Source organism: Acinonyx jubatus, chromosome B4 (genome assembly GCF_027475565.1).
Source record: "Acinonyx jubatus isolate Ajub_Pintada_27869175 chromosome B4, VMU_Ajub_asm_v1.0, whole genome shotgun sequence".
Lineage (NCBI taxonomy): Eukaryota > Metazoa > Chordata > Mammalia > Carnivora > Felidae > Acinonyx > Acinonyx jubatus.
The window spans coordinates 53,725,052-53,752,698 of record NC_069387.1 but is presented as its reverse complement, the minus strand read 5'-3'; the positions used below and the strand labels follow the sequence as shown (position 1 = coordinate 53,752,698).

The following is a 27,647-nucleotide window of genomic DNA, read 5'->3' as shown; positions in this document are numbered from 1 at the left end:
ATGATGTACAGTCAAAGTTTCATCAGTTTGTCTTCCCTTCACACTTTTCATTTTGCTTTCTTTCTACAAGGATGGTAATATGATTTATATCTTTATCTAAATCAGGTTTACAAATATTGTTTGGCTACAAAGTATGTATCTCGCAAAGGCAATTAGGTAGGAATTCTGGATTATGTTCTCTTTCAGATTTGTATTCTCAGTTTGTGTATCTGTTCAATAAGTATCTATTGAGCATCTAACTCACACTTTGATAGAAGACACAGGCAGCTGAGCAGAAATTCTGATACATTAGGATAAATGGCACATGGTGTAAGCTAGGTGCTATAAGAACACACAGGAAGGGCAGCATAAGGTCAGGGGGGCTTCCTGGGAAAGCAGCTTCTGAGCTGGGAACTAAAGAGAAGTGGGGTTAGCTATGCAAACTGGACAAGAGGACGTTGGAGGCAAGGGAACAGGTTGAGTGTTGATTCTTGCAGTTGCAGTAGGAAGTGGACAGGGGATGACGCTGGAAGAATCAACACAGATCAGGTGATGAAGGAAGGAAGAAAGGAAGGAAGGAAAGAAGCAGGGAGGGAGGGAGGGAGGAAGGAAGGAAGGAAGGAAGGAAGCAAGCAAGCAAGCAGAGGGAAGGAAGGAGGGAGGGAGGGAGGAAGGAAGGAAAGAAGGAAGGAAGGAAGGAAAGAAGGAAGGAAGGACTATGAAGGAAGGGCAGTGGGGAATCACTGAAGGATTTGAAACCTGGGGGTGGGTGGGCAACATGTCAATGCTATGTATAGTGTAACAAGATTCCATGAGTTAAGTATTGACTCTATGTTGTGTGCTTTTAGTAAATCATAACCTTGGAACTGGTGGGTGGCAAATAAGGAGTCTAGATGGATTTGTACACAGAAGCTTTGACCCATAACATTAGGATTCCTTTTGATAATCTGTAGAGAAGACAGTTCAATTTTGACTTGGTCTTTCTGCCTTTAAAACCCTTTGACATTTTTTCCTAAAATTCTCTCAAAACCAAACCCCAAGTAGTGAGGAGAATGAGGGCTGCATGACTTTGTTTTCTCTGTTTTTCTCTACTCATTTCTGAGACATTGCTGTGAATTGTTCACCAAAGTCTTGCTCCATTTGATGGAGGGGGCCATTTGAATAGCAGCAGTGGAGGAAGGGGAAGGAGGAACCACATGTAGGGCTCCTTGATTAACAAAACGTATTTGGCATATTGAGACCATTGTTTGAGTTAGTGAAAAATAACCATGGTAGAAAATTAAGAGGGAGTTACAAGTTTGTGTTTTAATATAAGCTCAGAGAGCAGGGCAGGGTCTCCAGGTGGCTGGCCACTGATATCACAGATGGCCCAGGGTGTTTATAGAGCACAGTGTGGCCAGTGAGAAGACTCTCTCCAGAAGTGAGCTCACCTTCTCTCCTGGAACCCAGAGAGGGAGGAGACAGAATGAATTGTTTTGGCTGTGAGCAACTGAGCTAGGTGACCTACTGCTTTCCTTCCTACCCATCACACTCTCATAAATGTGGACATATAAACTGTAGTAAGTTTTGCCTTGTTGCTTTGGGTGAGGTTTACTCAATGTCAGAATTCACAAAATACCCTTTCTGGCTCTTCTTCCTTAGTAATGGACACTTGGTTGGTGTATGCACCTATTTCTCCTGTGTTTCCTCACGAGAGAGTCCTCTAGTTCTTTCTGGGAATTATGAAGGCCTTGCTTCTTTCTCCCTCTTCCTCTCTTCTCATAGTGCTCCCTGTTGGCCTAGATGGGTAAAGGGAAGGGTTGGACTGTACTTTCCTTGCCATCAGTACAGCTAAATGGATGATGCAGGATGAGGAGAAAGGGGGCCATCTGATCTTGGGTACTGATTTGGGGGTAAAGAGTTTTAAGACAGTGGGAACAATATTTGTATTTTAAACTCAGATGATATTTGAGAAATGGTTCTGTAACTACAACAAGGTCCTCTAGTCCATGAATTAATGTGTCATAACTTATGCTGAAGCACCACACAAACATCTCATCTATAAATCGTTGCACAATAGCTTCATACCTTTTGTGTCCTACAGCTTAATTAGCCCACGAGGCTACATGAGTTAGATGAAACCAAATGGGATTTTGTCATGTGGTGTGTAAAAAGGAGAATATTGATAGGTATTTGGCACTTTTCTGTGGGGAAAATGGCATTAATTTTTTATGATCTTTTGTTTCAGTTTCTGTGATACTCAGGCTGCAACAGGTGACATGGGACTTCTGAGCTGTGGTTGTGAACTTTCGTAAGTTGGTTGTATACCATTGTTCAGTAAATATTTATTGTTTATTTAGGGTTTAGGAAGGGCTATTACATACCAGGTGAAATACAAAGGAGCAGCTTTGAAGCCTGAGTAACAAGCCTCGTCAACCCCAACTCAACTTGGCTAAATTCAGCCTCACCAAACCTGATCCCAGACTCTGCTCCCTGGACTTGCTGCAGTTCTCTGATCCTGGAATCCTCTTCAGTTCCAGCTAGATGCTGTGTCAGGCACTTCGTAGATTTGGTCAAAAACTGGTACGCGGACCTACGCTGACGGAACCGGTGGCTGAGAATGACCCACGGAGAAGATTGAGCACTCTGGATTTAGTGACCCAGGGTGTGGGCCACACAGTGGGTATAGGTGTATATGTCCTGGCTGGTGAGGTGGTCAGAAATCAAGCAGGACCATCTTTTGTGATCTGCGTTTTGGTGGCTGGCCTATCTTCTCTGTTGGCTGGGCTGTGCTATGCAGAGATTAGTACCCGCATTCCCCATTCTGGCTCTGCATATCTCTACAGCTTTGTCACTATAGGTGAACTCTGGGCCTTCATCACTGGCTGGAACCTCATCCTCGCCCTTGTTGCTGAGAAAGCCATTGTGTTCATCACATGGATGTTAACTTTTGACAACCTGCGTGGGAACCAGCTGTCTCAGACTGTGCAAGAGAGCATCTCAGCACATGTTCCCCCTGTCCTTGCAGAATATCTAGAATTCTCTGCTCTGGGTTTTGTGTTGTTGTTCATGGAATTCAGGAGTCTTTGGTATTTCAGGTCATTTTTGACTTCCACACTTGCCAAAGTGGTCACATTGGTGAAACTTTTGGCTCTCAGCTTTGTCATAACCTCTGGCTTCATTAAGGGGGACCTGCACAACTGGAAGCTCACAGAAGAGGACTATGTAAAGGCTGGACTCAATGACACCTCTGGCTTGGGACCTCTGGGCTCTGGAGGATTTGTGCCTTTTGGGTTCGAGGGGATTCTCCGTGGATCAGCTACCTGTTTCTATGCGTTTCTTGGTTTTGACAGTATTGTTACCAGAGTTGAAAAATCCCAGAATCCCCAGCGTTCCATCCCCATGGGCATTGTGATTTCACTGTTCATCTGCTTTTTGGTGTATTTTGGTGTCTCTTCAGCATTCACACTTATGGTGTCTTACTACCAGCTCCAACCTGGGAGCACCTTGCCTGAGGTATTTCTCCATATTGGCTGGGTCCCTGCCTACTACGTGGTAGCTTTTGCATTGCTGTGCATTCTTTCCGCCAGCCTTTGGGGCTTTGTGTGGCCAATGCATCAGGTGCTATACATGATGGCAAAGGATGGCCTCCTGTTCTCTTTCCTTACCCGTATCTCTGTATTCCAATACTCTCTTATCATGATCATTGTGTTTGTTGGAACTATTCCAGTCATTGTATTCTTCTTTGGAGTCACTGATCTCTTGGATCTAAGGTCAGTTGTGTCCCTGATTTCTCATTCCTTGGTTGCAATTTGTGTTCTTATCCTCAGGTATCAGCCTGAGGTGCAGAATGAGGAAAATGAAGCAGAGGTGCAGGAGGAGAATGGACCTGCAGCAGAGAGGTTGACTCTACAGGGACTACTTTTTCCAGCCAGCCCCACCCCCACTTCACTCTCTGGCCAGGTTGTCCGTGTTTCTTCCTCACTGCTTGTTCTGTTGCTCATTCTTCTTTGCCTAGTGCTGACCCAGGGGCCAGTTCTGCTTTCTGGAGACCCAGTATGGATTTCAGTGGTTGTGCTGCTCCTGGTGCTCATCACTGGGCTCACTGGGGTCATCTGGAGACAGCCGCAGAGCTCCAGTCCCGTTTACTTTAAGGTCCCTGCTGTGCCTCTTCTCCCACTACTGAGCGTCTTTGTGAATGTTTACCTTATGATGCAGATGACAGCTGGCACCTGGATAGTATTGGGTGTCTGGATGCTAATTGGGTTTGTTATCTACTTCGCCTATGGGATCCAGCACAGCTGGGTCGCTATCCCCACTCAAGGCGAAAAGTGTAGACCTTGAACTCAGCCGTGTCAGTACATATTCAGTTTGACATCATCACACCTGAATGCAGTCAGGTCCCCCTGCATAATAATGGAGTACTCTTGATCACATGGAAAGGTGGGCCTCCCATGGGGTGTTGGTGGGTGAACATCGATAGAGCTCTGCGTATATTGTGGAGTGATGGGTGCATCTTTGTTAATTCTTTTTTGTTTTTGTTTTTTACTTGTCTACTTGAATTGTATCTGTAGTTGCTTACTGGCTTTAAAATATTATTATAAGAAACTAGAAAAAAAATTTATTTCCTTGCTTAAATATCCAGTAGCCATGGGGTGCCTGGCTGGCTCAATCACTAGGGCATGCATTTCTTTCTCAGGCTGGTAACTTTGAGTCCCATGTTGTGTGTAGAGATTATTTTAAAAAAATAACCAGTAGTAGAATTCCTGGATCATAGGTACTTTTATTTTTAATTTTTTGAGGAACCTGTATACTGTTTTCCATAGTGGCTGCACCAACTGACATTCCCAACAACAGTACCTGAGGGTTCCTTTTTCTCCATATCCTGGACAATACTTGCTTATCTTGTCTTTTTGATTTTAGCCATCCTGACAGGTTTAAAGTGATATCCAATTTTAGTGTTAATTTACATTTCCCTGTGATTAGTGATGGTGAACACCTTTCCAAGTGTCTGTTGGCCATCTGTATATCATCTTTGGAAAAATGTCTATTTAGTTCCTCTGCCCATTTTTTAAGTGGATTGAGTTGTATAAGTTGTTTCTGTATTTTGTGTATTAACCCCTTATTGGATATATCATTTACAAATATCTTTTCTTATTCAGTGGGTTGCCTTTCTCTCTTGATGCTGGTTTCCTTTTCAGGGCAAGTGCATTTTGGTTACATGAATTCAAAAAGATATATGCACCCGTATGTTTACTGTGGCATAGTTTACAATAGCCAGGACATGAAAGCAACCCAAATGTCTCTTGATAGATGAATAGATAAATAAGATGTAATATCGATCAAATTATCTATCTATCTATCTATCTATCTATCTATCATGGAATATTACTCAGCTATAAAAAAGAATGGAATCTTGGCATTTGTAACAACATGGATGGACCTAGAGGAAATAATATTATGTGAAATAAGTCTATTCAGAGTAATACAAACACCAGATGGTTCCACTCTTATACCAATTTAAGAAATAAAACAACAACAACAAAAGAGGAAAAAGTGAGACAAAACAACCTCATACACTCAAATATAGGGCAAAAACTGTTAGTTGTCAAAGTGAAGTGGGTACTAGGATGGGTGAAATAGATAAGGGGAATTAAGAGTATACTTATCTGGATGAGCACTGAGAAATGTGTGGAATCAATAAATCATTATGTAGTACACCTAGAATAATATAATGACACTGTATGGTAATTATACTTCAACAAAAACAACAAAAAAAGAAACTAGAATCAAACAAACAAACAAAAAAAGATGAAATATGGCCCCTGCCCTTAACGGGCTTATATTCTAATACAAGGGGTAAAGCATAGCTGTAACACAAAGTAGAAAGTGTTGTCATAATAAGTAATATACAAATAAAGTGTCCTGGGAATTCAGAGTGTGGGAGGATCACATAGGGTTGGCACAGTGGTGAGGGTTGATTGGTGAAATCAGAGAAGACGTTGTAGAGGCATGGCATTTGAGTTGGCTCTCTCCAAGACAGGTTAGGATTTTCCCACATGTGGGCAGCAGTGAGAGACTGTAGGCTGAGAGAACAACACTTGGAGGAGCACAGGAAAATGAAGCAGTGTTCAGAACACACTGAACACACTGTAGTGTGTGTAGCCTGAGCCTTGGCTGTGAGAGGGGCCAACAGAATATGCACACAGAGCTCTCCTCTGAGCACAAAACACTTGGATTTGAACCCACTACCCATAATGAAAATCCCTAGGGTTGGTTCTTCTACTTGGCGATATCTGCGTTCTTGGACTTGAAAGTTTCTCTGCTCTTGTCTGCTTTGGTCCACCTGCTCAGAAAGTGCACAGCTGGGAGCCAAGTATCCTGGATTCTGCTCTTGTTCCCACCATTAACTAGCAATGTGACCTTGAGCAAGCCTTTTGGTTCCTTCAATGTTTTGCTTATTTATTTTTATTTTTTTGTAACACGAGACGTCAGAACTGATTATTTCTAAAGTTAGGTTCACTTACAGAATTCTAGGATTTCCTCTGGTTCTTTTGTCTTGTTATTTATTCTCTCAGCTAGGTCTCTCTACTGCAGGCAACCTGAACCCGCATCCTGCCCACTTTTCACTACAACCCATGTTGGAGCTCTAAAGGTGCAGTAAATAACACCCCATTTCTCACTCCTATGTTTGGAACAACTGATAATCAAGACATAGAGACAGGTGGTTAAACACTTAGCTTTTTATCTATAGCCCAATTAACTTGCTAATTCTGCATAACTAAATTAGACAGACTTACTCCTCATCGGAAGTAATGCGAAGCAACCTCCACAAGACACCACAGGAAAGATTCTGCTTTAATTAGATTTTCTATATATAAGCAGGTTGCAGTGCATGTGTTTTAGTTAGTTTGGCACTGGATATAAAAGTAAAACCAATAAAAAAATGGAAGGGGCTGAGCTGGGCATGATTAGTGCTGTTGCTTTAACTTACTAATCAAAGTGACAGTGAGGGGGGCAGTACTATTCCTGGAGTGGGGCCAGGACTAGTACTCTGTCAGTGGTTCTCAGTCTTCAGCAGGTGTCACCATACCTTGAGGACTTGTGACAAAACAGATTGCTGGTCCCTGGCCCCAGCATTTAGAATTCAGTAGGTCTGGGTGGAGCCCACAACATGTACTTCTAACAAGTTCCCAGTTGATGCTGATGCTGTTGGTACTGGGGCCACATATAGAAAACGAAGTCTCCACATGGAAAGATGAAGGGAAGGACACAAAGTTGCCCTTTGAACACTTACCTTCATTTCATGAAACATTTAGATTAAAATACAGTTGTTAATCCTATCACCTTGGGGAAATCATTGTGAATCATTTCACAATGTATATGTAAGCCAGATCACCACAATGTATACTTTAAATATCTTAAATTTTATGTGAATTGTACATATATAAAGCTGAAATAAAAATGAAATACCATAGTTATCTGAGTGCCTTTATTTTTGTATATTGTTCCTGATTGTAGATCATAGATAAGGAGTGTATCTTGTTCGCTCCCCCAGAGCATCCTCCTGTATCCAGACACACAATGAGCATTTAATAATTCATGGTGAATTGACTAGAGCTTTACACATTTCTTTGGTACAGAAATTCTCCTTCCTTTTAGGCTAGCACTGTGTTTCTCCTTTAAAACTATCTTCCTGGAGACTTGCTTGACACACAGCATTTGTCTCCACCCAGAACTACATCTAGAAGTGTATCTAGATCTGTACCCAACATCTAGAACTGTACCCCAGCACTTGTAGTTTTGCCTTTGTGTGGCTCTGCCTGGAGTTCTAGTGACTGTCCTGTCTGTTCCATCAGAGTGGAGTCTTGCTCAGGACAAGGAGCAGATTCTCTCCTCCCTCTAGAGGAAGGTAAGAACAATGGTAAGAACAATGTTCACTCAAAGAGCAACAGCCCTGGGGCAGCTGATTGCCTGACATGACTCTCCTGGTCTTGCTGCATCCATACTCATGGGAATTGGAGAGGGTCCAAGGTACCAAAATTAAGAGAAGTCTACCTGACTACAGGGAATCCCTGAAGATGAGACTGGCTTCATCTTGGACACAACAGACATCTTTCTTGAAGAGTCAGAGTTTTATGGTTGGCATATGGGAGCCAGTGTTTTCCTATTGTATTTATGTATGAGACCTTACTAGAAAAGAAGGATGGGAAGCTACTTTCTTACTTGTGGAATCTGTCACCTTTCCAACAGAAAGTACGTGCCTCCCGGCAATCCTGCTAGAGGCAGGTTTACCCATATACTTATCCCTTCCTTTAGATGCTTTCTAGGGAGACTGGTGCAAAAATCTTGTTGAAGCATCTTCAATTCTTTTGGGTAAAGAGAATTTACACCCCAAATGGGAAGAAAAATGAACTGAAATAGGAGGAATTACTAACTGGACAGGGATTGAGACATCATTACTTTGGAAGGGAAGGTATGAGTAGAAACTGAGAAAGAGGTGTTGGTCAAGAGTCATTTCCTGGAGAAGGGTACCTATGGAGCAATTTGGGAAGTAGAAGAGGGACAGATGAACTGGAAAAGAAATGGGACAGTATTCTAGGCTATGTGGACCTTTAGGAGTCATGAAATATTGAGACTTTTGTGAGGGATGTGTGTTGACATTGAAGGGAATTTATGAGCCAGGTTTGTATTGTGTATTGTGCATCGTGCCATGGGGTAACATTTCTGAATCAGGAAGGAATGAGAGGAGGAGTTAAGACGGCAGAGAAGTAGTTGGAACCTGGGCTTTCCTCATCCCACAAACACAGCTGTCAGATCATTTGGAAAACCCAGGAAACCTATCTGCAGAGCGGCAGAAGGATCCCCACAGTTAGAGGGAGAAAGCTTGGCAGGTGCGAGGTATGCGAAAGTGAATTGGGAGAGAGAAAGATGGCAGGCTGTAGAAGAGAGGGAACACTTTCCGTCGAGAGACAAAAGAGAGAAAAAGAGACCCAGTTTGAGGAAAGTGCTGCATCAAGTTCACACAAAGGGAAAACCTTTCTGGACCACGGACTGGGGAGTGAGAAGTACTGAGTGTCCCAGTTATTTTTTTGCTTGCATTTGGGGCTCAAAGTCTGAAATTTTGGAATTGCACAACTTTCTAGAGTTGAACTGTAGAGCTGTTGCCTGTGCTCATGGTGAGGTGGGAGCTGGCCCCACAGTGCTAGGTTGGTGTAGGGATCTCTGGGATGCACTGTGACAGAAACAGTCCCCTTCCTGGAGTACTTTTGGAAGAGGATATATTGCCTCCCCAAGGACAAGATACTCTGCAGGTGCCAGCAAAAGGCCTTTCATTAGTGGGGGACAGAGGCACACTCAGATGGAATATAACCTTTGCGGTTTTTAGCAGTGCTACTCCATAGATCCCTAACACTGCTCAGGTGTGGGACAGTTTTTCAGGGACAGAGAACTTCCAGCATGGAGAGGCTCTACTCTGGAGGAGGGGAGTGGATCTGCACAGTGCCAATCTCACACTAGGGTGCGAGAGTCCCAGACCTGGATGAGAGACTGGGGTAGTGCCATTTTCCCGCTAACACCAACATGGTGGGACTTGAGAGAGCAGACAGCGGCCCCCAGTCGAGTCGGGACCTGCATACACTGAACCCTGGTCCCGTGCTGGCAGCTGCTTATTAATTGCGGCAGGACTGACTCTGAGCCAATGCGGCACACCTCTCCTCCAGACCAGCACAGCCAGCGCCTCTCATGCACCAAGTGCACTGAAAATGAAGCGCTTCAAAAAGACGCCTGCAGTCCTTTTTTCTTTTTTCCTTCTTCTTTTCTTTGGAGTCAGGCTTATAGTTTCTTGTTGGTTTCATTCAGTTGCCTGTCTTTTTCCCGATTTTTTTGTGTAACAGGCTTCTCCCTCATCCCTTTTATCCAGGGTTACTTCAACAAAGAAACCAAAGCACACCTAGTTAAAGGTCCAACACTCCAACAATGAGTGCAAGGAGGAACTCTGCAGAGGACTGACCAGTGGGAAAGAGCAGCCAAAATGCAACAGCAGAGTGCACACCAAAAATACTGGAGTGCCAGGCTCTGGGCAGTGTATGGCCCCATTTTAATATAGTAGTAACTCTCAGTGGTAGGAAACACAACAAGCTTTTATTTTTTTACTACTTACTTATTTATTTAATTTTTAAATTTATTTATTTATTATTTTTAATATGAAATTTATTGTCGAAATGGTTCCATACAACACCCAGTGCTCATCCCAAAAGGTGCCCTCCTCAATACCCATCACTCACCTTCCCCTCCCTCCCACCCCCCATCAACCCTCAGTTTGTTCTCAGTTTTTTTTTTTATTTTTTTTTCAACGTTTATTTATTTTTTTTGGGACAGAGAGAGACAGAGCATGAACGGGGGAGGGGCAGAGAGAGAGGGAGACACAGAATCGGAAACAGGCTCCAGGCTCTGAGCCATCAGCCCAGAGCCTGACGCGGGGCTCGAACTCACGGACCGCGAGATCGTGACCTGGCTGAAGTCGGACGCTTAACCGACTGCGCCACCCAGGCGCCCCTGTTCTCAGTTTTTAAGAGTCTCTTATGCTTTGGCTGTCTCCCACTCTAACCTCTGTTTTTTTTTTTTTTTTTTTTTCTTACCCTCCCTGGTGGACTTCTGTTAAGTTTCTCAGGATCCACAGAAGAGTGAAACCATATGGTATCTGTCTTTCTCTGTATGGCTTATTTCACTTAGCACCACAGTCTCCAGTGCCATCCAGGTCTCTACAAAAGGCCATATTTCATTCTTTCTCATTGCCACATAGTATTCCATGGTGTATATAAACCACAATTTCTTTTTCCATTCATCAGTTGATGGACATTTAGACTCTGTCCATAATTTGGCTATTGTTGAAAGTGCTGCTATAAACACCAGGGTACAAGTGCCCCTATGCATCACACTCCTGTATCCCTTGGGTAAATTCCTACCAGTATTATTGCTGGGTCATAGGGTAGATCTATTTTTAACCTCCACACTGTTTTCTAGAGTGGCTGCACCAGTTTGCATTCCCACCAACAATGCAAAAGGTTTCCCGTTTTTCCACATCCTTGCCAGCATCTATAGTCTCCTGATTTGTTCATTTTAGCCACTCTGGCGTGAGGTAATATATCAGTGTGGTTTTGATTTGTATTTCCCTGATGAGGGGCAACGTTGAGCATCTTTTCATGTGCCTGTTGGCCATCTGGATGTCTTCTTTAGAGAAGTGTCTATTCATGTTTTCTGCCCAATTCTTCACTGGATTATTTGTTACTCAGGTGTGGAGTTTCTTGAGTTCTTTATAGATTTTGGATACTAGCCCTTTATCCAATATGTCATTTGTAAATATCTTTTCCCATTCTGTTGGTTGCCTTTTAGTTTTGTTGACTGTTTCCTTTGCTGTGCAGAAGCTTTTTATCTTCATGAGGTCTCAATAGTTCATTTTTGCTTTTAATTCCTTTGCCTTTGGGGATGTGTCAAGTAAGAAATTGCTGTGGCTGAGGTCAGAGAGGTGTTTTCCTGCTTTCTCCTCTAGGGTTTTGATGGTTTCCTGTCTCACATTCAGGTCCTTAATCCATTCTGAGTTTGTTTTTGTGAATGGTGTAAGAAAGTGGTCTAATTTCATCCTTCTGCATGTTGTTGTCCAGTTCTCCCAGCACCATTTGTTAAAGAGACTGTCTTTTTTCCATTGCATATTCTTTCTGGCTTTGTCAAAGATTAGTTGGCTATACTTTTGTGGGTCTAGTTCTGGGGTTTCTATTCTATTCCAGTGGTCTATGTGTCTGTTTTTGTGCCAATACCATGCTGTCTTGATGATTACAGCTTTGTAGTAGAGGCTAAAGTCTGGGATTGTGATGCCTCCCACTTTGGTCTTCTTCTTCAAAATTACTTTGGCTATTCGGGGCCTTTTGTGGTTCCATATGAATTTTAGGATTGCTTGTTCTAGTTTCGAGAAGAATGCTGGTGCAATTTTGATTTGGATTGCATTGAATGTGTAGATAGCTTTGGGTAGTATTGACATTTTAACAATATTTATTCTTCCAACCCATGAGCATGGAATGTTTTTCCATTTCTTTAAATCTTCAATTTCCTTCATATGCTCTCTATAATTTTAAGCATACATATCTTTTACACTTTTGGTTAGGCTTATTCCTAGGTATTTTATGCTTCTTGGTACAATTGCGAATGGGATCAGTTTCTTTATTTGTCTTTCTGTTGTTTCATTATTAGTGTATAAGAATGCAACTGATTTATGTACATTGATTTTGTATCCTGAAACTTTGCTGAATTCATGTTTCAGTTGTAGCAGACTGTTGGTGGAGTCTATCAGATTTTCCATGTATAATATCATGTCATCTGCAAAAAGTGAAAGCTTAATTTCATCGTTGCCAATTTTGATGCCTTTGATTTCCTTTTGTTGTCTGATTGCTGATGCTAGAACTTCCAACGCTATGTTAAACAACAGCGGTGAAAGTGGACATCCCTGTTGTGTTCCTGACTCAGGAAGAAAGCTCTCAGTTTTTCCCCATTGAGGATGATATTAGCTGTGGGCTTTTCATAAATGGCTTTTATGATATTTAAGTGTGTTCCTTCTATCCTGACTTTATCGAGGGTTTTTATTAAGAAAGGATGCTGAATTTTGTCAAATGCTTTTTCTTCATCGATTGCCAGGACCATATGGTTCTTATCTTTTCTTTCATTAATGTGATGTATCACACTGATTAATTTGTGAATGTTGAACCAACCCTGCAGCCCAGGAATGAATCCCACTTGATCATGGTGAATAATTCTTTTTATATCCTGTTGAATTCGATTTGCTAGTATCTTAATGAGAATTTTTGTATCCATATTCATCAGGGATATTGGCCTGTAGTTCTCTTTTTTTTTACTGGGTCTCTGGTTTAGGAATCAAAGTAATGCTGGCTTCATGGAATAAGTCTGGAAGTTTTCCTTCCCTTTCTGTTTTTTGGAATAGCTTGAGAAGGATAGGTATTATCTCTGCTTTAAACATCTGGTAGAATTCCCCTGGGAAGCCATCTGGTCCTGGACTCTTATTTGTTGGGAGATTTTTGATAACTGATTCAATTTCTTCACTGGTTATGTGTCTGTTCAAGCTTTCGATGTCTTCCTGTTTGAGTTTTGGAAGTGTGTGGGTGTTTAGGAATTTGTCCATTTCTCCCAGGTTGTCCAGTTTGTTGGCATACAGTTTTTCATAGTATTCCCTGATAATTGCTTGTATTTCTGAAGGATTGGTTGTAATAATTCCATTTTCATTCATGATTTTATCTATTTGGGTCATCTCCCTTTTCTTTTTGAGAAGCCTGGCTAGAGGTTTATCAATTTTGTTTATTTTTTCAAAAAACCAACTCTTGGTTTCATTGATCTGCTCTACAGTTTTTTTTAGATTCTATATTGTTTATTTCTGCACTGATCTTTATTATTTCTCTTCTGCTGGTTTTGGGGTGTCTTTGTTGTTCTCCTTCTATTTCCTTTAGGTGTGCTGTTAGATTTTGTATTTGGGATATTTCTTGTTTCTTGAGATAGGCCTGGATTGCAATGTATTTTCCTCTTAGGACCGCCTTTGCTGCATCCCAAAGCATTTGGATTGTTGTATTTTCATTTGTTTCCACATATTTTTAAATTTCTTCTCTAATTGCCTGGTTGACCCACTCATCCTTTAGTAGGGTGTTCTTTAACCTCCATGCTTTTGAAGGTTTTCCAGACACTTTCCTGTCGTTGATTTCAAGCTTCATAGCATTGTGGTCTGAAAGTATGCATGGTATGATCTGAATTCTTGTATACTTATAAAGGGCTGTTGTGTGACCCAGTATGTGGTCTATCTTGGAGAATGTTCCATGTACACTGGAGAAGAAAGTATATTCTGTTGCTTTGGGATGCAGAGTTCTAAATATATCTGTCAAGTCCATCTGATCCAATGTATCATTCAGGGCCCTTGTTTCTTTATTGGCCATGTGTCTAGATGATCTATCCATTGTTGTAAGTGGGGTATTAAAATCCCCTGCAATTACCACATTCTTGTCAATAAGGTCGCTTATGTTTGTGATTAATTGGTTTATATACTTGGGGCCTCCGGTATTCGGCACATAGACATTTATAATTGTTAGCCCTTCCTGATGGGTAGACCCTGCAATTACTATATAATGCCCTTCTTCATCTCTTGTTACAGACTTTAATTTAAAGTCTAGTTTGTCTGATATAGGTATAGCTACTCCAGCTTTCTTTTGACTTGCAGTAGCATGATAGATAGTTCTCTATCCCCTCACTTTCAATCTGAAGGTGTCCTCAGGTCTAAAATGAGTCTCTTGTAAACAGCAAATGGATGGGTCTTCTTTTTTTATCCATCCTGATACCCTATGTCTTTTGGTTGGAGCATTTAGTCCATTTACATTCAGTGTTATTATAGAAAGATATGTGTTTAGAGTCATTGTGACGTTTGTAGGTTTCATGCTTGTAGTGATGTCTCTGGTACTTTGTCTCACAGGGTCCCCCTTAGGATCTCTTGTAGGGCTGCTTTAGTGGTGACAAATTCCTTCAGTTTTTGTTTGTTTGGGAAGACCTTTATCTCTCCTTCTATTCTAAATGACAGACTTGCTGGATAAAGGATTCTCAGCTGCATATTTTTTCTGTTTAGCACACTGAAGATATCGTGCCAATTCTTTCTGGCCTGCCAAGTTTCAAAAGAGAGATCAGTCATGAGTCTTATAGGTCTCCCTTTATATGTGAGGGCACGTTTATCCCTTGCTGCTCAGAATTTTCTCTTTATCCTTGTGGTTTCAGCTAGGGGATGGGTGAGGGAGATGGCGCTGGCCAGCACCTTTGTTCCCCACTGAGCTGAGCTCTGTCCTCCAGGGCTCAACAACTCTCCCTCCCATTGTTCTCTAGCCTTCTCGCTCTCTGAGCAGAGCTGTTGACTTATAACATTCCAGATGTTAAGTCCCACTGGCTGTCAGAACTCATGCAGTCCAGCCCCTCTGCTTTTGCAAGACAGACTCAGGGGCTCTGCCTTGCCAGGCGGGCTGCCCCTCCACCACCCTGGCTACCTGCCGCCAGTCCGTGTAGCAGGCACCGCTTCTCCGCCCTTCCTACCCTCTTCCGTGGGCCTCTTGTCTACATTTGGCTCTGGAGAGTCTGTTCTGCTAGTCTTATGGTGGTTTTCTGGGGTATTTAGGCAGATGTGGGTGGAATCTTAGCAATCAGCAGGACACGGTGAGCCCAGCATCCTCCTATGCTGCCATCTTGTCCCTGCTCTAAATTTTTATTTATTTTGACAGAGAGAAAGACATAGCATGAGTGGGGGAGGGGCAGAGAGAGAGAGGGAGACAGAATCTGAAGCAGGCTCCAGGCTCTGAGCTGTCAGCACAGAGCCTGATGGGGGGCTCCCACAACAAGTTTTTAAATCACATAAAAGACAGAAACTTAGCCAAAATGACAAGACAGAGGAATTCTCCCCAAAAGAAAGGTTAAGAAGAAATCTCAGCCAGGGACTTGATCAAGCAGATAGAAGCAATATATCTGAACAAGAATTTAGAACAACAGTCATAAGACTACTAGCTGGGCTTGACAAAAAAGCATGGAAGACAACAGAGAATCCCCTGATGCAGAGATCAAATGCCTAAGAACTAGTCAGGATGAAATAAAAATTGCTATACATAGAGGAGCTGGGTGGATAGTTGGTTAAGTGTCTGACTCTTCATTTTGGCTCAGGTCAAGATCTCCTGACTGTAATTCGAACCACACATCAGGATCTCCACGGACAGTGTGGCGCCTGCTTGGGATTTTCTCTCTCTCTCTGTCTCTTTCTCTACACACACACACACACACACACACACACACACACACACTATCAAAAAACTATGTAAACTTTTAAAAATTGCTGTAACTGAGGTGCAAAACAAACTGGATACAGTGACAATGAGGATTGAAGAATCAGAGGAGAGAGTAGGTGATATAGAAGATAAAATTATGAAAAATAATGAAGCTGGAAAAAAAGAGGGAAAGGAAATTATTAGATCACAAGCAAGACTTAGATAACTGATTTCTTGAAGCAAAAAAATATTCATATTATGGGAACCAAGAAGAAGAGTGAGCAAAAGGGGTAGAATATTTATTTAAACAAATTATAACTGAGAACTTCCCTAATCTGGGGAAAGAAACAGGCTTTCAAATCTAAGAGGCACAGAGAACTCCCCTCAAATGAACAAAAGCAAGGCAACCCATAACATATCATAGTGAAACTTGCAAAAATACAAATATAAAGATAATTCTGAAAGCGGCTAGGGATAAATTATCCTTAACCTACAGGGGTAGACTTTTAAGGTTAGTAGTAGACCTGTACATGGAAACTTGGGAAGCTAGAAGGGAGTGGCAGGAAATATTCAATGTGCTGAATGGGGAAAATGTGCAGCCAAGAATCCTTTATCTAACAAGGTTGTCATTCAGAATAGAAGTAGAAAAAAAGACCTTCCCAGACAAACAAAAACTAAAGGAGTTTGTGACCACTAAACCAGCCTTGCAGGAAATTTTAAAGGGGACTCTCTGAGTGGAGGAAAAAAAAGATCAAAGCAACAAGACTACAAAGTACCAGAGTACGTCACCAGTAACAGCAACTCTATAGGTAACACAATGGCACTAAATTCATATCTTTCAATAATCACTCTTAATGTGAAGGGACTAAATGGTCCAGCAACAGACATAGGGTATCAGAATGGATAAACAAATCAAGAAACTTGCCTACAAGAGACTCATTTTAGACCTAAAGGCACCTGCAGATTGAAATTGAGGGTGTGGAGAACCACCTGTCATGCTAATGGAGGTCAAAAGAAAGCTGGAGTAGCCATACTTATCCCAGACAAACTAGATTTTAAACCAAAGACTGTAATAAGAGATGAAGAAGGGCATTATCTCATAATTAAGGAGTCTATGCATCAGGAAGATCTAACAATTGTAAATATTTTTGTCCCAACTTGGAGCACCCAAATATAGAACTTAATTAGTAACAAACATGAAGAAAATCATTGATAATAATACGTTAGTAGTCTGGGACTTTTATACCCCAATTACAAGAGTGGACAGATCATTTAAGCAGAAAATCAACAAGAAAACAATGGCTTTGAAAGACACTGGACCAGATGGACTTAACAGATACATTCAGAACATTTCACACTAACGTTCTTCTCAAGGGCACACGGAACATTCTCCACAATAGATACCATACTGGGTCACAAATCAGCCCTCAACAGGTAAAGAAAGATTGAGAACATACCATGGAGTTTTTCAGAGCATAACACTATGAAATTTGAAATTAACCATCAGAAAAAATTTGTAAAGCCCTCAAATATATGGAAAGTTAAAGAAAATCTTACTAAAGAATCACTGGGTTAACCAGGAAATTAAAGAAGCAATAAAAAAAAATTACATGGAAGCCAATGAAAATGAAAACGGTTCAGTCCAACCCTTTGGGATGCAATAAAGGTAGTCCTAACAGGAAAATACATTGCAATCCATTCCTATTTCAAGAAGCAAGAAAAGTCACAAATATGTAAGCTAAGCTTACACCTAAAGGAGGTAGAAAGGATCAGGATCGGAAGCCTAACGCTAGCAGAAGGAGGGAAATAATAAAGATTAGAGCAGTAATAAAGGATTTGGAAACAAACAAACAAAAAACCCCCCAAAACCCAGTAGAACAGATCAATAAATCTAAGTGCTGGTTCTTTGAAAGAAGAAAGAAAATTGATAAACTCATAACCAGACTTACCATAAAGAAAAGAAAGAGGACCCAAATAGATAAAATCACAAATGATAGAGGAGAGATCACAGCCAACACCACAGAAATACCAACGTTATAGGAAAATACTATGAAAAATTAAATGCCAACAACCTGGGCAGCAAATGAACAATCTCCTAGAAACTCACAAACTACCAAAATTGAAATAGGAAGAAATAGAAAATGTGAACAGCAAAGTATCTATTATCAGAAATTCCAACAAACGAGTCCTGGACCAAATGGCTTCCCAGGGGAATTCTACAAGATATTTAAAAAAGGATTAATACCTATTCTTCTTCAACTGTTCCGAAAAATAGAAATGGAGGGAAAGCTTCCAAACTCATTCTATAAAGCCAGCATTACCTTGGTGCACAAACCAGACAAAGAGCTGACTAAAAAGGGGAATTACAGGCCAATATCCCTGATGAAATTGGATGCAAAAATTCTCAACAAGATACTAGCAAATTGAATTCAATAGTATGCTAAAAGATTTATTCAACATCATCAAGTGGGATTTATTCCTGGGCTGCAGGGATGGTTCAATACCCACAAATTAATCAACATTATATATCACATTAATAAAAGAAAGGATAATTACCACATGATCCTCTCAATAGATGCAGAAAAAGCATTTGAAAAAAACACAGCATTCTTTCCTTGTAAAATGAATAAATAAATAAATAAATAAATAAATAAATACCTTAAGAAAGTGGGGATAGAAAGAACATACCTCGAGATTATATAGGCCATATATGAAAGACCCACAGCTAATATCATCCTCAATGGGGAAAAAAACTGAGAGTTTCCTAAGGTCAGGAACATGACTGGGATGTCCACTCTCATGAATGTTGTTCAATGTAGTGTTGGAAGTCCAAGCCTGAGCAATCAGACAACACAAAGAAATAAAAGGCATTCAAATTGGCAAGGAAGAAGTCAAACTTTCACTCTTTGCAGACATGATACTGTACATGGAAAACCTGAAAGACTCCACGAAAAAAAATTCTAGAACTGAAACATGAAATCAGCCGAGTCATAGGATACAAAACCAATGTACAAAAATCTGTGGCATTTCTATACACCAATAATGAAGCAACAGAAAGAGAAATCAAGGAATTGATCCCATTTACAATGGACCAAAACCCATAAAATACCTAGGAATAAACTTAACCAAAGGGTAAAAGATTTATACACTGAAAACTGTACTCCCAAAGCCAAGACTACACTGTATACACTGTTAAATAAAAGTGTCTTGTTTGTCTGGTTTCTGTTTCATTGTGTGCAGAAGGGCTCTGTTGTTTTCCAGGAAAGAATGCACAATATATAGGTATACAAGGAAACATTAATCAATCATGTGGTGTCCTGGCTAAAGCTTCAAGACTACTAACTTGATTGCAGTGGTCCAGGCAACTCAAAGAGGTCACCTAAGATTCTGCCAGAATGGGGGTATTCACCCTGGTGTCCTAGGTGAAGGCTCAGAGATCTGGGAGCCCTGGCTGAACAGAGGGTGTATGTTGCTGGTGGGGTGGGAGTACAGTGGCCTGAGCTCTTGGAGATGTGTGTCCTGGTGTCCTGAGCTGGGCTGGGTGGAGGTGGATGTAGGGGAGGACAACCCTATTAGGGAGGACTCCAGGCTCAGTGTCTGTCTTAGAGGATATTCTCTCCAGGAGGCCCAGAGGGGAAGAGAAGAGAAAGGGAAACAGACATTTCAGACCCGTCCAGCCTCATTCCTTCCCCTCTACCCTCCCTCACCTAACTAAGTCCAGCTTCTCAATGGGCCATTTCTCACTTATTACACACCCACTGTGTGCAACAAGCTCCAAAGTGTGCTTGGCCCATTCTCACCCCAGGAACCACTGCCTTCCCCTGGCAATCACATAGATCCTCAGTCTCCTCAGTCCTTAACTTGATCTCAGATCCCAGAAGCCTCTTTGGAAGCCTGGGATGTGGAACCTAGATATTTGGGACATACCATGGAGACCCTGAAGAAGTGGGGGAAGGAAAGGTTGGGAGAGAGTTCCATGATTTCCTGGGGACAGGATGATGGCTTAAATTAGCAAGAAAGATTCAAGTGAGAGGAGATGAAGAACTTCTCTTGAGCAGACAGCACTACTTGTTTTCTGAAGCTAAAATCCTGATACAGGGATTGAGTAGGATGAATAGGGGCCCATAAAGAGAGATCCTCTCCCCTGGAGTGTTTGGGTTCAGCAAGGTGTGGTGGGGGAAGGGGATACCACCTGGAACAAACAGGCAGGAAACAAGGTGAGACCCTGGAGGAATCTGTGTTTCCATGTGGAGTATCAAGTCCTGTCCTGCACACACCCTGTAATTGTGAAATTATGCAGAGTCCTCTGGACTTTCAAGACATCAGTGATCTTGGAGGAGAAAAGATGCAGAGGCTGAGCAGATTCCTTTCTCTCCTGCAAACCTGTGCTAGGAGCTGACGGTGAGTCTCCCTCCAGCTGGGGTGGAGGCACAGGTGGTAGGACAACCTGAGGCAACAATCACCATTTGCCTCTGTCCTCTCCTGAGATGAAGTGGCCTTGGGATGACCAGGTAATCAGGCCTTCCCTGAGGTCCCAAGGGTCCCTTTCAACCTGGGGCAGCACTGAGCTATGGGCTGTCCCCACTACTCAATGCCTGTCAGGAAGGGACAGGGTCACCATGGAGGACTGAGTTCCCCAGGTGGGACTGAATTACATAGGAGGTTTTCCTTGGTCACCCTATCCCACTCACCAATTTCCTGATGGAGAGAGGTCTCTTCAGCTCTCCCAACACCTGACAGGGTTTGCCTAGAGGAAGAGAGAAGAGACAGTAGGCATAGGGCAGGAAGAGAGATAAGGGGGCAAATGTCCTTCCTGTCATTGGGCTCTGAGCCCTGTTCTACTCCCTAGATTCTGAAGAGTGTGAAAGGTGCAAAGGAAGGTGTAGAAATGACTTGAAATGGGGCAGATTGGTAGGTTGCAGGTGGAGACATGGAGGTAATGGGAGAGTGGAGCCCACTGGGAGTTGGGGTTGTCTGGGGAGGTAAGCCAGGAGGGGGACGGGAGGCAAGCTGGGTGGGGTGGAAGGTGGTGAAGGTGGGAGGGAACAGAGTGGGAGGTGGGCAGTGCAGGGGGTCAGAGGGATGGGGGTGAGCAGGGGAGGGAGGTGGAGGAACCAGGATGGGGCAATACCTGATGGAAACTCAGAGATGGTCAGGGTGGTGGGTTGTCTGGAAGGACTGGAGCAGGATCCCACTGGGAGGAGCCCAGAACGCCCTCCCCCACGCATGGAAGTAGTTTCTTTTGGATAGGGAAGTGGGTTCAGGGTGTAGGGACGCTGAGAGGATAGGGGGTAAAGCTGGTGAATCACAAATGGGTCAGACATTTCCTGGGCAGGAGGGCCATGATCAACAGGGCAGATTCAGAGAAGGGAGTTCAGAGATCACTGCTTGCAACACTCACACTTTACAGACAGGAGCCAGAGGCCCTGCAGTGGGAACACTCAGTGTCCCCTGCTACGTGAAGGCTGCCTCTGGAAAACCTGGCCCTGACTCCTAGTCCAGGAGTCCTTCTTGTTCCCCATTTGGAGGGCCCTGGAATCTGTTCCCATTCTCTTGGCTTAATGGGATGGGAAGAGGCAGAGAAGGACTTCAGCTAGACTGGGGTGATATTCCCCTTCCTCCTCCTCTAGTGACTCCTTTCCAGCCTTCCAGCTAGACTCCTAGGCCTCCCATCCACTGACACCCATTCCTTCTCCTTCCTGCCCTCCCTCCACTCTCCCAAGATCTGGTCTCTTAGCTCCATCCGGGCAGCCATTGCAGTGTTTAGTCCTCCCTGCCCTGCTCTAGCCTCATAGTCTGACTCCAGTCTGAACCACCCCCTCTCCTCCTCTTCCAGCAGATTACCCTCCTAGTCCTTTGCAAAATCACTGCTTATTCTCCTCCTCTGGGATGTCTTCTGTGATTAACTCTCCTGGTTCTGGATCCCACACTGTTTCTTTCTAAACCACAGGAAATGTACCTGCAGGCCTTTCCTCGTTCTGGTCTCTTCTGTTTCCTGACTGAGAGCCTTGTCCCTGCTCCTCACTCTGACATCCTCCCCTGGCATGGGACATGGACCTGGGCCTCCCCACAGGAGGGGTTTGGTTTTCTCCTTTCTCTCAGGACTCCGTGTATGCACCAGGAGGGCCAGGACTGCCCTGGAGAATTGCCTAAGCCCCTCCGTGTTCTCTGTGTTCTGGGAATGGCAAAGATAATGGTGTCCAACTGGGTCTCACCCCAAGGACGGAGGTGGCAGTGCAGACCCTTCCCTGTCTGTATCTTAGTGTTTTATTGGGGTGTAGACTTCACCTCCAGGTTGCATCCTCCTCCTGTTCCTGGTTGTCCTTGACCCAGTTAACAGGCTTCTTAAAGCTGCTGCCCTGGAGCTCCTGGGATGCTGGGACAGGCGTGTGTTGCAGGGAGTATGGCCGGAGTTGCAAAAGATGAGTCCATAAACAAAATACAGTTAAGTGAAGGTCCTCATACTCATGTTGGAATGGGGCTCCGACTCCAGAAGGAAGCTCCTTTTTATTAGGATACTTGCTAAAGACTATGTGCATAAAGTCAGCTAAGCATGTGTATTAATGCATTTACTGGTTTAGCTTTTCAAGGTTGAATTTCGAGTTAATTGGTTTCTATAACACTAGGAAGGGTCAGGTGGGAAGAAGGATCTGGCCCTGGACAATGTTAATGGCTCTAGGCATTCCTTGTTCCTTAGGGAGCTGCAGCCTGCTTTCAGCTGTGTAAACGCGTCCTAAGGCCTTGCACCTTCTCCAGCCTTTCCCTTTTGAAGTCTCTTCCTTTGATGCTTCTCTCCTGCATCTCCCACAGGTGTGGGGAGTGGCAGACAGTACCACTGTGATTTCTCAACTTGGGCTTCACACTGCACCTGACCACTTGCTTCCTGGTTGGGTCTCTGCAAACCTGTTTTCCCTCTCAGGCTTGTCTTCCACCCTCACTTTCCTTCCTCCACTCCCTCCTCACACAGCCCACCTATCTCCAAAGCCTGAGTTCTCTCTGCAAGCTCTCTCTTTCCTGAGAACCTTGGGGTTGGTCTCCTGCCTGGCAAGGAGGATGTGTGGATGGAGATCTGGGTGGAGGAGATCTGGGTCCTGGCTCTGGTGAGGCACCAGGCCTAGCTCTGGGCCCATCTGTGCATTAGTTGCCACCTTATGGCCATTCTGAGAACTGCAGGACTGGGGGTCCTTGCTGAGAAAGGAAAGGGGGAGGGCCTGGTTGGCTTTTAGAGGGAAGCAGGCCTCAGAATTGCTAATTGACATTGGAGGTTTTCTCAGGGAGCCTTTGAATTCCTACCTGGCCTGGGAGTGGAAGCCAGGGAGGAAAGTCAAGTAGCAGGGATACACTTAGATGGAGAGAGATAATTGAAACTCTGTCCTCAAGTCTCAAACCTCCCTCCCCAAAAGTGCCCTAAAAGGGAAACAATCTGAAACAAAGCAGGAGGAGGTGATATCTGACCTGAGAACTTCCCAGTAAATTCCAAAGTGTATTGGGATGCCACTACTTGTGACAGTTGCCCAATTTTACAATGCCTTGGGTCCCAGTGAATGGCTCCTCCCCCTTCCCCAGGCTCCCTGATCTCATCATGCTCAGCTCATTGTGCCTATTCAGAAAAGCCCAGTTTCCTCAGCCTTCCCTACTCCAGTCTGAGTGTGGCTATGGGCAAGATGCTAATCTGGTAAGTCTCCACCGGAAGTGGAGAGAACCACCATATGCCCATAAGAACTGCAGATGGGAAGGAGGCCAGAGGAAGGACCCTGTGAGGAAGGTTCTGAGGGAGGGCAGTTCTACCTCAGGTTCTCCTCCATCCTCCTCTCTCCTGCCCCACTGGGTCTGTGGAGATGAAGACCATGGGACAGAGTGGTTCACACCCTGGAGAACTCTCTCTGCTTAGGCTTCAGGATTCACAGGTGCTGGGGGGAGGGGAAGCTGAGTTCCATCATGGCCCTTGTTATTGTCTTCTGTAGAGTGGGTATATTGGGGAGGGAAGAGGGGAGGCAGTGTTTGTCTCAATCAGCCTGAGTCCTTCTGGTCTCACCCAGAGTCCCTTTGAAGCCGTTTTCTCTCCAGGCACCCAAATCCCAGTCTCTCATAAGCCCCATGATGATACCTCCTCCTCCATCCTGACCACCCAACCCAGCACCCATTATTGGGGGCTCAGAATCACTGATCCTCCTGACCATCACCCCTCTGTTTCCCCTGTCACTGCTTGGACATCTTGGCCAGGAGTCCTGGATCTGTGGTTGCAGGGTGGGAGCATGTCCAGGCACCATCCCTCTGAGGTACCATTTCTCCTTTGCCTCTTTTGCTGCCACCCACCTTACTGAGTTAAATTAAACCGTAATGCTGTGTGTGGCTCCAGCCCCATGGGGCTTGGCTCTGGAAAATGAAGACAATTCCTGTCTCTGTCATCTGGTTGCCTTATAAGTTTTTCCCCTGCTACCTGGTATGCTCATTTCTGTATCTGATAACATCAGAATGATTTTGACGTCAAGAATTTATAACAGAATGGGCACCATTAGAGCCCCTAAAGGTGACTGGCATTTGTCTCAATCCTAAGCAAGGAGGAGGCTCTGTCTGCTGCCTCTTCCATTTTGGGGAAGTTGTGTGGGGGCTGCACCCAGAAGGTCTAGGAGAAAATGCAAACACTAGAGTGGACAAGGAGGCACATGGGGAGAGGGAAAGAAAAGGAGAGGGTTTTGTCTTTTCAGGTTTCCCCCATGAGAGGAAAGTTGGAATAAGGTGTCGGAAAGCTTGGCATATTTTCCTTGTCTGTTTTTATAAGGAAGGAGTCCTGGATTCGGGAATGGCAGGGAGTTCATGTGTGTGTGTATGTGGGGGGGGGGGGGAGTTCAGTGGTGTGTGGCATGCCTGCATGCACACATTCACCCTTCAGTTCACAAGTTTGCACATGTACCCCCCCCCCCCCAAATTGCCCCATTCCACGGAGTCAATGCATTCAATCTAGTTACTATCACTGCCTCAGCTTAGCTCCCAGGAGAGGCGAGGAAGTAAGGCTAGTCAGAACACTGGGTCATACTCAAGCCAGAAGTTCCCAGCTGAGGGTAAAGGGAACAGGACAGAGCCTTCCCTTGGTCTGCAGTTAGGTTTTCTTCCCTGTCCCTCCTATTCTTCCTTCTCTCTCCTTTCAGTGCTCACCTCCCTAGTAGACCCAGCTTTTGAGGTTAAAAGAGGGTCAGTGGCAGCAAGAAGGATCTGGAGGAGGAGTCAGTAGGTCAGAAGAGGGATGGGAGGGGCAAGGAGCATTGAAGGGCCTGAGAGAGAGGATCCCTGGGAAGAGAGACACGAAGACCCTGGATGGCCCCTCCTCTCCATGTGTACAGGGCTGTGGAGGGAAGGAACAAGATTGGAACAGGAAAAGCGCCTTTCTGTCTATAACTCTGAAGAGCCTCTGGAAACACAGGACAAAGAGAAAATAACCAATGAAGAGAAGTTTCTCTTGCAGCTCAGGAAGTAGGAAGAGAGTGGCAGGGGCCGTGAGACTCTGAGGGGCAGAGGGGTGTGTGTGCTGAGGGTAAGGGTGTGCACAGCACGGTGTTTGTGGTGTATGTGTCTGTGCTCTGTGGTTAACAGTCCTGTGTGCACAAGTCATGTATGTAAACATGTGTCACATGGGAAAGGGTGCAGTTTTGATGGGTTTCTTAATCCAAGGCTGTGAGCAGCCTTCCCACTGGGGCCTATGAAGTGTGCTTTTCTGTTAGGAGCAGCAGTCAGCACAGATGGGAAGACCCCTGGATTGGGAATCAAGAAAACATGGATCCGGTTCTGGCTCTAGCCATCAGGTGGGACCCTGTGAAGCCTCACCTCTGAGAGCTGGGATGTCACCTGCTGAACAACCATAAAGGAAAAGCCATGTGGCCCTTCTGTGCCAGCAGCCCAAGTCAGGGGGACCAGAAAAGGGAAGGGGACTGGATGGGTGATGGCATTTCAGGGGCCAAAGGGAATAATTGATTTGAGTGGAAAGGCTGTAAGAGGAGTTTCCTGAATTTTGAAATTCATGGGTTCATGCTGGAGCCAAGGACTCCTCCAGGCTGGGCAGCCCAGCCTTATCCCTGGGCCCAGGGCTCAGGGCCCAGGACTGGCTCTGCAGGGAGAGCTGTTCTCTGCCGCCCTCTTGTGGTCACCAAGCCCATCGCAGGTCTTTCCTGAGAAGTTTCTGCTCAAGTCCTCCTTCCAAGTCCTTTGCCCAATGGTGGAAATTGTCTATATTAGGAAAAGGGAATTTTGGTTCTCTAACCTCATCTTTACCACCATCTCCTGTGGTTTCTGGACACACTCACAATCTCCTTAAGGCTGGTATAGTCATCCTGAGATTTCATCCTCTTTGCCATTGCCTGAAGATTTAAGCTCTACTATTGGGTTTATGTGGTGGAGACCAGGGGTTGAGATCAAGATATTGAGCAAAGAGAGAAATTGCTCTTCCTCCTTGGGTTCCATCTACAACTTCAGCTTCCCAGAATTTTGGAGTTTTCAAAGAAAGACTGAAGGGAATAGTTACAGTCCTGGAGAACACAAGTCTGGAGCAGACCAGGCATTATATGTTTAGGCTTCTGCAAATTTGCTCCTGAACTCACTCCATCAGCCTCAGCAGGGAGGTGGATTAGCAGGAGCCAGGAGACAAGAGACAGGGATGCTGGAGGGAGATGGCATATTTGACAGATGCTGACAGGACTCCTTATCTGCTAGCTCTGGAATCCCCTCCCACCCACCAGGCTGCCCTTGACCCTCCCCTTCCAGTGTTCATTGCTCATTAGTGACTGTCTGTCTTTGGGCAGACACGCTGGGGGCCAAGTTGCATTGAGTGGCAAGCAGGGAGAGGAGGAGGGAAGGTCACCAGGTAAATGACTGAGTAGGAGGGGTTGGAATGACTGGGATTTGAGCTGGGGTCCAATGCTTACTGGGTTGTCTGGAAGTCTTGTCAAGGCAAACTGTCCTAGGGGCAGATATTGACTTGTTGGAGGTCAGTGAGAGGGGGTGGAGTGGGAAGGATTATTTAAAGGGCTTGATTTCCACTATTTAAGGCACTGTTTTGGTTGTGAAATATGAGCCAATGACTTTATTGAGAGCTTCCTGTGTCCAAGAAGGGTTACATGTGCCATGAAGAGATAAAAGAGGGACACACATATTTTCTCTTCCCTTCCCATATTTGAAGCCCAGCCCCATCTCCTCTCTCAACTGATTGACCCATGTGGGCTTGTCTGAGGGGTGCACGGAACCACTGGGCCATTCTTGTCCAGGATGCAGAGGCAAAACTCTCAGACTTTCTGTTCTGCACATCTCCCACCCCTTTGACAAATAACCTGCACAGGGTCTCCTGACCCTCCTCACCCCTTTTCTAGCAGAATAATCCATTCATGTAGATCCCTGGACAAGGGAACTTGGAGTCCCCTTCCAGAATTTCCAGTGGCTCCCAGTGGAAGGATTTGGGAGGGGAAGGCCCAGACTCAAGGCCTGTCAGGCCAGCATAGCAGGAGGGAAGTGACCTGTATCTGGAGTCCTTGGGAACGTTCTGTGAGAATCAGAGTGCTGCAGTCAGGGCTGGAAGTGCATCCTAACCTGGCACAGACCACCTTCCACACAAAGGGCTGCCCTCATCTCTGTGCCTTCTGAGCCAGCCCACCTCTGGAATTCCAGGGCAACAGGGGGAGGGTGCACAAAAGGGGAGAGATGGACACAGGGATGGGGACAGTAGGGCTCAGTAAATTCAAGCCAAGTCCAACAGTTGGGACTAGTAAGGCAGATCCAGTTCTAGCACCTTGAGTGTCCAAGAGACCAAGACACAGAGTTAACAGAGACAGTGGTCAGTGGAACGGAGAGACAGGCAGTCAG

General features: G+C 44.5%; 3 protein-coding genes across 6 annotated transcripts in view; all 3 read left to right on the top strand.

Annotated features, from left to right (window-relative positions):
* LOC128316363 (cationic amino acid transporter 3-like) overlaps nucleotides 1–27,647 on the top strand; it is a 293,114-nt gene that overhangs the window by 104,891 nt on the left and 160,576 nt on the right. The gene's annotated exons all lie outside the window — the stretch shown is intronic.
* The window catches only part of LOC106977155 (cationic amino acid transporter 3-like), a 156,419-nt gene that overhangs the window by 89,492 nt on the left and 39,280 nt on the right, over nucleotides 1–27,647 (top strand). The gene's annotated exons all lie outside the window — the stretch shown is intronic.
* On the top strand, nucleotides 837–4,334 carry LOC106977156 (cationic amino acid transporter 3-like). Its single transcript, XM_053225947.1, has one exon. The coding sequence runs from the start codon at nucleotides 2,503–2,505 to the stop codon at nucleotides 4,300–4,302; it is 1,800 nt and encodes a 599-aa protein (XP_053081922.1). The 5' UTR covers nucleotides 837–2,502; the 3' UTR covers nucleotides 4,303–4,334.